The 14,539-nt window shown below is 48.6% G+C and overlaps 1 protein-coding gene across 3 annotated transcripts in view; it reads right to left on the minus strand.

Annotated features, from left to right (window-relative positions):
• ACOXL (acyl-CoA oxidase-like) overlaps nucleotides 1–14,539 on the minus strand; it is a 332,871-nt gene that overhangs the window by 269,972 nt on the left and 48,360 nt on the right. For all 3 annotated transcript variants that reach the window (XM_010829556.1, XM_010829558.1, XM_010829557.1), the window contains exons 4-8: nucleotides 10,467–10,553; nucleotides 9,783–9,881; nucleotides 4,226–4,340; nucleotides 3,703–3,789; nucleotides 2,032–2,104 (exon numbers count right to left, since the gene is read on the minus strand). In XM_010829556.1, the coding sequence (XP_010827858.1) occupies nucleotides 2,032–2,104; nucleotides 3,703–3,789; nucleotides 4,226–4,340; nucleotides 9,783–9,881; nucleotides 10,467–10,553 (461 nt within the window). The remainder of the gene's footprint in view (nucleotides 1–2,031; nucleotides 2,105–3,702; nucleotides 3,790–4,225; nucleotides 4,341–9,782; nucleotides 9,882–10,466; nucleotides 10,554–14,539) is intronic.

The following is a 14,539-nucleotide window of genomic DNA, read 5'->3' on the forward strand; positions in this document are numbered from 1 at the left end:
ATCCAGCCATCTCATCCTCCGTTGTCCCCTTCTCCTCCTGCCCTCAATCTTTCCCAGCATCAGGGTCTTTTCCAATGAGTCAGCTCTTCGCATCAGGTGGCCAAAGTATTGGAGTTTCAGCTTCAACATCAGTCCTTCAAATGAACACCCAGGACTGATCTCCTTTACGATGGACTGGTTGGATCTCCTTGCAGTCCAAGGGACTCTCAAGAGTCTTCTCCAACACCACAATTCAAAAGCATCAATTCTTTGGCGGTCAGCTTTCTTTATAGTCCAATTCTCACATCCATATATGACCACTGGAAAAACCACAGTCTTGACTAGACAGACCTTTGTTGACAGAGTAATGTCTCTGCTTTTTAATACGCTGTCTAGGGTGGTCATAACTTTCCTTCCAAGGAGTGTCTTTTAATTTCATGGCTGCAATCACCATCTGCAGTGACTTTGGAGCCAAAAAAAAATAAAGTCAGCCACTGTTCCCACTGTTTCCCCATCTATTTCCCATGAAGTGATGGGACCAGATGCCATGATCTTAGTTTTCTGAATGTTGAGCTTTAAGCCAACTTTTTCAGTCTCCTCTTTCACTTTCATCAAGAGGGTCTTTAGTTCTTCTTCACTTTCTGCCATAAGGGTGGTGTCATCTGCATATCTGAGGTTATTGATATTTCTCCCAGCAATCTTGATTCCAGCTTGTGCTTCATCCAGCCCAGCATTTCTCATGATGTACTCTGCATATAAGTTAAATAAGCAGGGTGACAATATACAGCCTTGATGTACTCCTTTTCCTATTTGGAACCAGTCTGTTGTTCCATGTCCAGTTCTAACTGTTGCTTCCTGACCTGCATACAGGTTTCTCAAGAGGCAGGTCAGGTGGTCTGGTATTCCCATCCCTTTCAGAATTTTCCACAGTACTGGTTATAATAGCCTCCAAAGCTGAAAGAGGGTACCTTACCTCCTGCCATCCACAAAGGAAGCAATAACACTGTTTTATGATAACCAAAAAAAAAAATTAAGGGAAATAATCTAAATACCCAACAATAAGGGACTGATTATATAACTTACAGATAATTTATTTAACAGCTTATGATGGCAATATTAAAAATGATAATGCCTATGTGTATTTCAGGCTTCCCTGGTAGCTCAGACAGTAAAGAATCTGTCCACAATGCAGGAGACCCAGGTTCAATCCCTGGGTCGGGAAGATCCCCTGAAGAAGGAAATGGCAACCCACTCCAATATCCTTGCCTGGAGAATTCCATAGACAGAGGAGCCTGACAGGCTACAGTCTATGGGGGTCTCAAAGAATCAGACACAACTGAGCAACTAACATTTTCTATGTGTATTTATTGTTGCATAGAAACTTTGGACATATTTTGTTAAACAGAAACTACAAGTTATAAAAAAAAATAGAATTTCTAAGTGGATCTCATTCAGTAAAAATCAAACATCTCTCTCTCTCTTTAGTATCTACTCATAGAGAAAAGTCTAAAATGTTAAACACAAAAGTGTAATAAACATTGTGGATAGATGATCAAACCAGTCAATCCTAAAGGAAATCAACTCTGAATATTCACTGGAAGGACGGATACTGAAGCTGAAGCTCCAATACTTTGGCCACCTGATGCAAAGAGCTGACTCATTGGAAAAGACCCTGATGCTGGGAAAGACTGAGGACAGGAGGAAAAGGGGATGACCAATGAAATGGTTGGATGGTATCATTGACTCAACGGACATGAGTTTGCACAAACTCCCAGAGATAGTGAAGGAGGGTGAAACTGGCGTCCTGTAGTCCATGGGGCTGCAAAGAGTTGGACACAACTTAGCGACTGGACAACAACATCAAAGGTGATAGTACTGGGGATAATTTTAGATTTCCTTTTATTTGTTTATCCACCTTTCCTGACTGGTAAAACTGTAAACGTGGCTACAAGAAGACAGCTGGGCGTACAGCCCATGAGACCTAGGAACCAGGCCTGGGAGGCAAGGAGCTCACAGCTGCAGCACGTCTGAGTTAAGGAGGCAGCTACTCACTTATCCAGCAGGTTCTCCCTTGGTATCCGAACACTGTCAAATCTCAGAATCCCGTTATCCACACCATGTAGACCTAGAGAGAACAGACAGGAAATGGAGCTGCAGGTGGGACAAGCTTATGAGCATCAGAAATACTGTCCCATGGGACTTCCCTGGTGGTCCAGTGGCTAAGAGTCTGCACTCCCAACGCAGGAGGCTCGGGTGTGATCCCTGCTCAGAGAGCTAGATCCAGCTTGCCACAACTAAGGGTTTGCATGTTGCTTTTGCTGCTCAGTCAGGAAGTTGTGTCCAACTCTGCGACCCCATGGACTGCAGCACGCCAGGCTTCCCTGTCCTCCAGTACCTTCTGGAGTTTGCTCAAGTAGAGGTTGTATGCTACAGCTAAAAGAGCCCACACGCTGTGACTAAGACCTGCTGCAGCCAAATATACAAACACATTTCTTAAAAAAATACACACCAAGACATTTTTCAAAACAGTTATACCATCGCTGCCACTTTCTAGGTTGGACATCACTGAAACGCAAAGCCCTTCTTCCACTTCCAGAATCGTGGCTGCTTTCTTATCTGGGGTGAAGATGCCATCTGCTTGTTTCCACGCAGCGCGGTGCCTGTCTGTCCAGCTGCCTCCTCACTAATGAGAACGGAGGAGGAAGTGCTGGACTTTCTAGGGCTCAGCCGGGGCCACAGCTGTCTGCCTGGGCAGTTGCTGAGGCTGGAAAAGGGGAGAATTCCAGGCAGCCGAGAGAACATCTGACTGAACATACAGAAGCAGCAAAGCTCATTCAGCCCTGCCAGTGACCCCAAACTCAATTTCTCCTCCTTCCCAATGCTTCCTCCTCCGAACACAGGGTGAATTTGCAATAGCAAAGGCCTAAAAGACACTGGAAAACGGCCAGAGGGACAGCAGCGGGTGGGCAGAGTGGTCCCTTCAAAACCAGTCTCTTCTGCCTTCACTGCTTTGGTGAGTTAGGCTAGACTCAGGTGGGGAAAAGTGGAAACAGTGACAGATTTCGTTTTCTGGGGCTCCAAAATCACTGTAGACAGTGATGCAGCCATGAAATTAAAAGATGCTTGCTCCTTGGAAGAAAAGCTATGATAAATCTAGACAGTATATTAAAAAGTAGAGACATCACTTTGCCAACAAAGGTCTGTAGAGTCAAAGCTATGGTTTTTCCAGTAGTCATTAACAGATGTGAAAGTTGAACCATAAAGATGGTTAAGTGCTGAAAAACTGATACTTTTGAACCGCAGTGCTTGAGAAGATTCTTGAGTCTCTTGGACAGCAAGATCAAACCAGTAAATCCTAAAGGAAATCAATCCTGAATATTCATTGGAAGGACTGATGCTGAAGCTGAAGCTACAGTACTTTGACCACCTGATGGGAAGCGCTGGTTCTTTGGAAAAGATACTGTGCTGGGAAAGATTGAGGGCAGGGAGAGAAGGAGGCGATAGAGGATGAGATGGTTGGATGGCATCACTGATTCAATGGACATGAGTGTGAATAAACTGCGGGAGATGGTGAAGGACAGGGAAGCCTGGTGTGCTACAGTTCACGGGGTCACAGAGAGTAGAACATGACTTAGAGACTGAACACCAAGAGCTGGTAGGGTCGGGTGGGGAGGAGGCAGGAAGTGCAAAGGAGGGTGGAAGAAGGGTCACCCTCAAACTCACCTTCTTTATGCATCATATCAACGACTGTCACTCCTGGGTACAAGCTTCCATTTTCATCTCGGACAGGAACGATGAAGCAGTGGGGCCCTAAGGACGGTGAAAAGACACTTTACTAAAGTCTCTAAAGATGTGAGCAAGGCTTTCCTAATTTCCAGTGTGCAATTATGTTGATTCTGAAATTCATCCTGTTGTATGACTGTGCACTGCCCATAATAGTGTACAGTGTTAAAGGTAACGATAAATTGTTTCATCATGTATATTTAGGAGACCAAGTGCTGAATTTTTTAAAAGGCAAATAACTCAATTTCTTATGTAGCGGTGCCACACTGCATGTGGGATCTTAGTACCCCAATCTGCAGTGGAAGCACAGAGTCTTAACCACTGGACTGACAGGGCTAAGTTCCAGTGTGAATTTTTTACAAGATAAAAACAGCCCTTGGAAGGGGAAGGATTCTGTAAAGCACTCATGGGAGAACAGTGCTAATAAAGAGAAACGGCCTAGGATTCTGTGTTGGTGACAAACCTTGAGATCTTCCGTTTATGATGAGCTGGGCAAAGACTGCTGCATAATTCCCGTACATCGCATTTCCAATGTACATCTTCTCAGCGTTTTTACACGGTGTGTCAATGACAAACTCCTGCACAGAAACACCAAAGCAACAGAGTTTTCTTCCTTACGGTTCCTTTCAACCCCTGGGCTCAGTGCAATGAACACCATGAAACAGATTCACGTTGCATAGCTGCGCCCACTTAGGCGACCTCAAGAAAAGGTGTAGGTGACCCAAAATCGTTTAGTTCACCCTCACGTTCCTTCCCTTCTTGCTGGCTGCTCTTCTTTGTCAGGTTGGACTAGCACGTGTCACATTCGTCCGAGCCTGTGGCTTACACGTACGAATCCTTCTTCAGTGAGCTTCTTTCTCTCGAGGCTGCTCCACACTGAGGTGACTTTTAAATAGCCCAGCACCCAAACCCCTAACAGCCCTGGTGATCTGTATTCAGCTCTCACCACAGCCCTCGCTCCCAAACACTCCACCTGCAGGTCTCACAAGAAACGATGGCGTACCCAGCGATCTGGGGCCCAGTTCGATGAGCCATGCCTGTGCATTTCATCTGCTGGACACTGTCCCTCCTGGGGCAATGGCATGGTTCCTCAGGTCCTCCATGATGCTGGGCCGCAGGCACTCCTGCATCTAAGGTATGAGTCATCGTCTGAACAGCAACTAACCAAAGGTTAAACACGTCGGGGCAGGGGTGCTAAGTCACTTCAGTCGTGTCCACCTCTTTGCAACCCTATGGACTTAGCCCGTCAGTCTCCTCTGTCCATGGGATTCTCCAGGCAAGAATACTGGAGTGGGTTCCCATGCCCTCCGCCAGAGCATCCTCCCAACCCAGGCATTGAACCCATATCCCTGATGTCTCCTGCGTTGGCAGGTGGTTTCTTTACCACTAGCGCCACCTGGGAAGCCCTTAAATGTGTACATCTGAACACAAACAAGACTAATAAACAACTGTGACCTAGTCCCACGATTGCTTAGAATCTCATCCCAGACAATTTTGATTTTTATAAAAAGAAATATCTCATTTAAGCCTTGGGGTGACTGTTTCAAAATCTCTCTCCATGTTCTTGATCAATGAATATGATAATGAAAGGTTCCCTCAAAACTCATGTGAGTAAGCCCTTAAACCAAAAAGCATGTGTCAACAATTCTCCATCTTATAAGGGAATGAATCTTAGAACACACCATCTAGCTTGTCTCCAAAATATGACCATGGAGTCTAGCTCAAAACAGTCTGAAGTTAACACTGGTCAGGAAAAAGCAGGAGGGAAATAATTAGCTTTTTGTTTTCAGTCTCTGCTCAAAATTCTGCCTCGTTTTTTCTTCCTCTCCAGGAACCAGAACAGGATCACCATGGAAACACCTCTCTTCCCTTCTTGGTCCTCTCTCATGCGGCTTGCTACCTGGGATACCCTTCAGCCTCTTGTTAAGGAGAGACAGACCATAACTGCCAAGTCTGCATCCTGGGTGCCTGGAACAGGTCGAAGAATCCAGGGAGTAGGGGGAAGGAAAGGGGAAGCGGGGTGGGGCATGATGGCAAAAAAACAGAACCGCAAATTTAATCGAAGCTGACAATATCAAATATGTGGCTGAACCAAACCAACAAGCTATTGATCGTGTAAAGATCATCTCGGATTTCAGATTTTCAAGTATATGGACTGCACTTTCCCTCTGGCCAAGAAATACAGTCTTGGAGCCCAAGAAAACATTCTCTGACACATGTGCACACAGGGAAACTTTTAACATAGGCAAGGGCTTTTCAGAAACATAAATGGATGAGCTGATCATTTTTAAGTCTCTGGAGGCTGCTGCCCTTGTCTCATCGGGCCAGCCAGGAACTTCTTAAAGAAAGGAGTTTTTATGAGGCTGGTGGGTGCAGTAACACACAACACGTGGTGAGGGGATGCATTAAATAGCACCCCACGGGTGGGAAGGGAAGTAGCAGAGAAAGGCTAACCTGGCAGAAAAGATCTGGTAGTGTGGGGAGGAGACAGGAGGCCATTCGTCCCCATCAACATTTGATCCTCTCTGAGAAAGGAGTTCTGTCACTTCTGGCAAAAAGACTTGATTTGGAAAGTCTGCCTCAGCCAAAACGCTGGCGTTTAAAGCTGGATCTAAATAATGCACACCATGTGTGTTGGTTCCTATTATAATTAGTCGTTGAAGACTGACAAAACAGTCAGTCCTATAAACACTCATGGCTTTGGCCAGAGAGCTCTTAAAGCCTCATTTATTTTTGTGATTTTGCATAAAGTGTAAAACTCTCTCTTACCTCAAAGCCTTCCATGCCGCTACTCAACCTACCATCCAAAAATAAAAATAAAACAGCCAACCCACAGGAACGAATAACAAAAAAACTGAAGACATTAAAACTGCTCCGGAGGGAGAGAGAGCTCATTTGATATGCTCGAACATTTGAAAAGGGAAATGAAGGGGAAAACACAGAAATCAACGAAGGGGAAAGCCGTTCTCGGCTAAGCAGCCCTCAGCGGCCTGAGTCTATGATACGCTTATTCCCTCCCTCACTCCCCCGGGAGGCAGCAAGTTCACCAGAGTCTTCTCATCATTACGATCTCAACTTTGCAACTCCCCTGCAGAGAGTGGCAGCTGCCAAAGCACACCAGGTAGCTAAATCATTTATGCTGTTTGGGGAAAACAGGACCAACACAGGGAAACCATTTTTGTGCAAAAAAATAATTATAAGAAGAAAACAAATAAATAAGAATTGTGGCTGGGTTTTTTTCCCTTAAAGGACAGCAAGGTGACCTCAATACTACAGTTTTGGGAGAAAAAAAAATGGGGCAGGCAGAACCCTATGATGTTTGGTCAATCTGCCATGTTTGACAGGAAAGCTAAGCTCTTAAGGGCAATCTCCTTGAACCTGAGATTCACTTATTAACTTCATAGCCATAGTTTCTCCGCCTGAAAAATAAGGACAAAAATATGTTCCTATAAGATTATAGAACATTTAACCCAATGTTGCACTGCAGAGTGCTTGGCCTGGTGCCTAGCACACACGCAGTAGCTTAATTATTACATCTATGGGATTGTTGCTGTAGGAGAATGATACAACTCTTTTCGACCCTATGGATCATAGCCCTGTCAGGCGAGTCCATGGGGATTCTCCAGGCAAGAATACTGGAGTGGGTTGCCATGCCCTCCTCCAGGGGATCTTCCCAACCCAGGGGTCCAACCCGCATTTCTTACGTCTCCTGCACTGGCAGGCAAGTTCTTTACCACTAGCCCCACCTGGGGAGCAGATGAATGTGGTAGTATACTATACAGAGAGAGTTTGAGGCAGAGCCTGGCACAGAGCGACCATTCAATAGGCGACAGTCCTTATTCTGGCCCTTATTGTGACCTTAGACATCACTGGCTACTGCAGAGAACTAGCATTGGGGCCAGAGACAAGGCAGGACATCCTCTCACACAACCCTCACCTGCATGTGTCATTCTAAATGTTGACCGCCTCCAGCTAGCGTTCTTGGGTCAGAAAACCCTAGGAACAGAACTCCAGATTCCAAAGGACAACAGCCAAAATGAAGAAAAGGCTGAGTCACCACATGCTCAGGCAAATGGCCACACCCACAAGCACATGGCCACACCCATAGCACATGGCCACACCCACAGCACATGGCCACATTCATAGCTTATGGCCACACCCACAGCACATGGCCAAACCCACAGCACATGGCCACACCCACAGCACATGGCCACATACATATCTTATGGCCACACAGCTTGCACACTCATTCACACACACATTTCTAGAAAAAAACTGCAAAATGTATTTATCCCTTTCTGGTTTTTAGGAATACCTAATATCAAACAAGAAACTAGAAAGGAGAATGAAATAAGTAGATCGTTGCTTTCTTTATTTGAGGACAGGAAGTAGGAGCTAAAGAGATGGGGGGTAGGATTTATAGAACAGGATTTTTGCTGTTACCCATTCATAGAGAGCTATAGATTTAGAGGGTCTTACCAACATTTTGGAGTTTATCCCATACAATAGGGCTTCCCTGGTGGCTTAGAGGTAAAGAATCCGCCTTCCAAGCAGGAGAGACAGGTTTGATCCCTGAGTCAGAAAGATCCCCTAGAGAAGGAAATGGCAGCCCACTCCAGGTATCCTTGCCTGGAAAATCCCACAGACAGAGGAGCCTGACAGGCTACAGTCCATGGGGCCACAAAAGAGTCAGACACGACTGAGTAAGTAAACAACAACAACCCGTGTAATAAAGTCAGATTGTTTTGTCAAATCTTATTTTGGTTGCCTTGTGGATTTTTGTCCATATACAGTTAAAGATGGAGAAGGCAATGGCAACCCACTCCAGTATTCTTGCCTGGAAAATCCCATGGATGGAGGAGCTTGGAAGGCTGCAGTCCATGGGGTCGCTAAGAGTCAGACACGACTGAGTGACTTCACTCTCACTTTTCACTTTCCTGCACTGGAGAAGGAAATGGCAGCCCACTCCAGTGTTCTTGCCTGGAGAATCCCATGGACGGAGGAGCCTGGTGGGCTGCCGTCTATGGGGTTGCACAGAGTTGGACACAACTGAAGCGACTTAGCAGCAGCAGTTAAAGATATTGCATCATGCTGAGACAGACCTGGGACCTGCGACCCTTTGCTGCAATGCTTGCACCTGTCTACACCTCTCCTCAAACAACACAGTATATAAAGATACAATACTGGACTAAAAATAACTGCGTGCATGCTCAGTTGGGGCAAAATTATAGAGAAAACATACAAAGAGACCAAAAAACCCAACTGCCAATTTTGAAGAGCCTGGAGAAAAAGCAGGGTGTCGAGAGCAAAAACAGGATACTGAGCTACCCCCTGCACACAACACCACCTCAGGGGTGGGCAAACCATCTAAGCCATCCCTCTGGCCTGACCCCTTGACACACCCGTATACTCACCCCATGTAAGGGATCGGCTCACCCCCCACTCAGGGAGTGAGCAAGCAAGAGAACCTGATGCTTGTTCTCACCTCCCCCTGCTGCAGCAGGGGCCCCAGGAGAGCCTTGCCTGAATTTCTTGTCTGGCCTCTGATCAGCTTCTACTGAATGGGGAAGGTCAAGAAGCCTGGTTGGTATCAATGCCAGCACCAAGGACTCGGCTCCCGGAAGGAGGTACAGCGCACACAGTGCCCTCCTGCCCCACGGGGTGACGCGCCCACAGAGACCTCTTATACCCATGTATCTGCTGCAGTTCGGAAGAACCACAAGATGGTGGAGGTCCTGCTCCCACCAAGTTTCCCCAAAGCATTAAGTTAATAAGTGCACCTCAAATGTCTCAGCAGTGTCCTCCCAAGGTAGGTGCTGTGCAAGTGTTGGCATTAGACTCAGGGAGGCTGAGCACACACCCACCTCCACTGAAACTCGGACACTTCCGAATCCGAGCACCTCTGGCTAGAGAGCCCACACGGTGTGGGCGGACACGGCCTCGGGAGGAAGCGGAGGGAGGGTCTGCTGGGTTCAAGTCTTCTGCCCACAGGACTGCAGAACCACACGAAGAATCCTCACCTGTGCGGAGAAGTCAAAGGTGGCTTCGGTCTGGATCGCTCTGACGTTGCTCCCGTGGCCCCTCTCAGTCATTGCAAACATCCCCGTGTATTTCTGCTCCTGGAGTTGACCGGGTTAGAAGGGAATCAGCTAGTCAAACGGCTGCTCTAACTGCCGACCTCTCAGATCATTATCTCAGAGGACAGGATGGCTGGATGGCATCACTGACTCAATGGACATGAGTTTGAACAAACTCCATGAGATGGTGAAGGACAGGGAAGCCTGGCATGCTGCAGTCCATGGGGTTACAAAGAGTTGGACAGGACTAAGCGACTCAACAACTGAACAACAGATCATTAAGAACATCAGCGAGAGAGGGAGTAGTGAGTTGGAGATATTATAAAAATTCAGTCTGGTGACAACCAGGGCGATAACAATATGACAGACCTGTGCAATCTAAAAAAGGGAGTCTTAGGATTCTCATTTCAAACAAAGCTCTGGATGACACTAATTCTATATTTTATTTTCTTTTTCTGCAAACACACACACACCCCTAGCTACTGTGACATTTTGCTACCCACTCCAGTATTCTGGTCTGGAGAATTCCATGGACTGTATGGTCCACGGGTCAGAAAGAGTAGGACACAACTGAGCGACTTTCATTTTCATTTTCATAGAAACTATCTAGGGTGGTCCATGCCATACCTGGAGAGGCTGAAGCCACTGAGTTACGTGTGCTGGGCCTCCAAGACTTCTGATGGCCCCACCGAACAGCCAGTAAATTATTCCACACTGGAAACAAGCACAGGACAGATCATTGTTAGAAACAGTCAACAACTTAATGACGACCGAACCCACTGGGCAAAAGCATTCAAGGAACACCGATCAGCTCATCAAGCTCTACCTTCGCCCCACAAGCAGCAAGGCATCCACGCCCTCCCCTTCGCGGCCTGTCCAGCCCCAGTCCCCCTGGGCAGGCACGGCTCTCAGTTCCCCTTTGTGCAGAGGTCACCCCAGCAGCACAGCCCACCCATCCCCTATCCTCAGAGAAGCCTGGTGCACCCCATCACTCTGCCTTGTCTGAAAAAAGGGAAAGTGTTAGCCACTCAGTCATGTCTAACTCTTGGTAACCCTACAGACTGTAGGGTCCGTGGATTCTGTCCTCTGTCCGTGGGACTCTCCAAGCAAGAATACTGATGCCTTCCTCCAGGGGATCTTCCCGACCCAGGGAATATAACCCGGGTCTCCCTCACTGCAGGCAGATTCTCTACTATTTGAACCACCAGGAAAGCCCCTGCCTTGTCTGCTCAGGGTTTAATTTGGTGCCTTGTAGGTCAAAGATATGCAACAGTCTTTGTGCGCAACAGATCCCAGGTGCTGACTGCAGCCTGGAGAGTCCACGAGAAACAGTCTGCAAACAGGAAGGTGGATGGAAGAGGTCAGGCTACAGCATGAGCAGCCACTGGGCTCAGGTGAGGCAGGCCAGACTCACCCCCGCTCAGCGCCCCGCCAGCTGGGGACCCTGCACAATGACACAATGCCTGAGTTTCCCCATCTGACAAAAGCGGTGAATGGTGAGCCCCACCTACTGTGCCTCCCGCCTTCCAGGGTCTGAGCTCCACACACTCACTGCCTATCACGACCATCCCAGGAGGAAAGCACAATTCCCCTCACTTGATAATTGGCAATTCCCTCACCAGGCTTCCCTGGTGGCCAGTTAAAACTCTTCCCGCAATGCTGGAGACCCAGGTTCAATCCCTGAGTCGGGAAGATCCCCTGGAGAAGGGAATGGCTACCTACTCCAGCATTCTTGCCTGGAGAATTCCACGGACAGAGGAGCCTGGAGGGCTACAGTCCATGGAATCGCAAAGAGTCAGACATGATGAAGCAACTGACACTTTCACCTCCACTTCCTCACTTGACAGATGAGGACAGTGAGGTTCAGGAGAAGGAAGTGACCTGTCCACAGCTGCACCTGAGGAAGCACGTGGGGCTGGGGTTCAAGTCCAAGCTGCCTGACACCCAACAGCCCTTCGTAGCAAGGTTCAGTGAGAGGCAACTGCCAAGCACTTTGGTCAAGAGGAGGAGAAAGAAGAAAAGGAAGGGTGGCTTGAGCAGGGCCGTTTGATGGGAGCAGGGGACTGACTGCAAAGACAGAAGAGCTCAGGTGTTCAGACATTTGCTGTGCTTGCTGTTCAGCATCCCCATAGGAACACAGCCCCAGCTTTCCTCTTGGGAGCCCTCTTCCCCCAGATTCAGTCCAAGTGGCTCGTGGCCAATGTCAACCTCCAGTCCAGCTTTCAGATGAGCCTGGGACCCAGGACTGGCCAATCTGCCTAACATTGTGGCCAAGGGGATGCTTTGGGATGAATCTGTGATCTGGGTGGGTCCTATCAGACTGGCCACTGGACACAGGAGTCAGCTATTAGAGAAGAGAAACTCTATCTTTTATTGGAAGTAATGGAACTTGGAAGAAGGGAGGGTGGGGATTGCTCTTGCCATCAAAAGAGCTGGTGAAGGAAGCCAGTGCATGGGGGTCAAGAAGTTGAGAGATGAGAGGAACCAGGTCCCACACACCCACATCTGAAGTGAGTGGACCCTGGACTCTTCGAGTACAGCAGCCAATAGGTCCTTTTTTCTGGGGTCACTGCAATGGAATGCATCCCAGTGGACACAGTGACCCCAAGGAAGACCTTGCAGGTAAGTGGCAGAAACAGCATCTTCACATGCTCCCATCTGAGAACTGTCATCAGCCTCTGGTGGGGACCATACCCCGCACCACACGGGTGTAATCAGCCTTACGCTAACTTCCAAAAAGGCCACCTCATCAAGTCGAAGTGAACCACTTGACCAGCTGAAATGCTCTGACGTCACAACGGATGAATTTCACTAATTACATCTGACATATGAGGCGCTTTGCCTTTGGAGGCATCATCAAACGTCCTTGGAAGAGGCTGAACACCCTGATTTCTCAGTTCCCTGCTCCTTGGAATCACTGCCGACCCAGCAAACTGCTTTTCTAATTCCAACCCAGGAAAATGGAATCCATCCAAATAGCCCTTTTCCCCCCAAACCCTCTTGGAAATCAAGTTAAAGAAAAATATTTTTCTAAAACTAAATAGGTTGAATTTTCTGCCCTTAAGTCTCTTTGGCTGGTGGCTAATGCGTTCTTTATGTTGCATTGTTTTCCTAGGTTTCACATTTTTTCTTCCTCTTTAGAAAGACAGGAAATGAGTTGGCCATCTTTTGAAAGACTCCATTCACTAAACGCTATTAGTAGGAGCGCTGGGCTGGGTGAGTGAAACCTGCAGGCTTCTGGAAAACCACAGGAGCTGGGCTTCCCTGGTGGCTCAGTGGTAAAGAATCTGCCTGCCAATGCAGGAAACATAGGTTCAATCCCTGATCCAGGAAGATTCCACAGGGCGTAGGCAACTAAAGCCTGTGTGCAGTACTACTGAGCCTGTGCTCTGGGGCCCAGGAGCCGCAACGACTGAAGTTTGAGGACCCTAGAGCCTGTGCTCCGCACCTAGAGAAGCCGCCACAGTGAGAAGCCAGCACACCGCAACTAGAGGGTAATCCCCAACCACCGCAACTAGAGAAGGCCCTCACGGTGATATAGACCCAGCACAGTCAAAAATAAAAGAATGGTTTTAAAACTGCAGGAGTTAACTGAGGCATTACCTGCGAGACCCCGATCCACATGGTCTGTTCAAACACGGGCCTCTTCCCATGTGCTGACCAGCACATCGCCAAAGCCACAGTCCCCAACGAGCAGGGAATTTGACAGATGGGGAGGCCCTTGGGGGACTCTCACAGACAGCTCCCTGGCCCACTGTACTCTGAGCAGGGTGTGGCGCCCAGCCCGGCGGGCAGGCCCAGGTGCCTGGCCAGGGCGTGGTGGTCAGATCACAGTAAAGGGCACGAGAAGTGGAGGCGTTTGGGGAGGATTCTGGAGACAGAGCTGGTGGGTTAGACTCGGGAGGTGGGGGCAATGTGATACCTGGTCTTTGACCTGAGTCTTCAGATAGATGGAGGATCATCCACTGCAAGGGAGGAGGCTGCAGGAGAAGCCAGGGAGGAGGGGTGGATTCCTAAAACAGGGATGCTGAGCCAGAATGGAGCAGGGCGCGGAGCCGCCACGAGGAGCAGCACCAGCCGGCCCCGTGACAGGGCACCAGACCACTGCTGCCAACACGGCCGTGAGAGGCCTGCTCTGGCTGGACCCAGCCCCCTCAGGAGACAAGATGCAGAGAAAAGCTGGGGAAAGCAGCGGCAAGGAAATAAAACGGAAGCAGGAGGCAAGGGACACCCAAGGAGAACCCTAACTTTAAAGACATGCACAGCTTGTACTGCTTGTTTGAGAAAGACCCCTCTCTCCTTTCTCACTTCTCTGGAGGACCACAGACACAGCTCCAAGGTCAAGTGCAGGGGGTCATGAGCACAACAGGCCCAGGGAGGGCTGGTAGCAGCCTCCGGTGGCCACAGTTGGGAGCTGGGAACTACAGTCAGGACAGGCTGACAGGCCCAGGGATATGGTCTTCAGCAAGGCCCTTTAGCTCCCAAAGAGTAGCTAGAAGGAGAGCCGACCCCTGGGCAGGGAAAGCTGAATGGGCTGAGCCTGGGAACAAAGGTTGGTCCCTCCTCCACCCACTAGCTGAGCCACCATCTGGCAGCCCGTTTGGGGAAGGCCCACGTCAGAAGCTGCAGCCCCACCACCACCACCACTTACATAGCTCCTGCAACCTGCAAGGCATGGCCTGGAGCTCCTCCTGGGCACC

The sequence above is a fragment of the Bison bison genome, unplaced genomic scaffold, assembly GCF_000754665.1.
Source record: "Bison bison bison isolate TAMUID 2011002044 unplaced genomic scaffold, Bison_UMD1.0 scf7180017864508, whole genome shotgun sequence".
Taxonomy (NCBI): domain Eukaryota; kingdom Metazoa; phylum Chordata; class Mammalia; order Artiodactyla; family Bovidae; genus Bison; species Bison bison.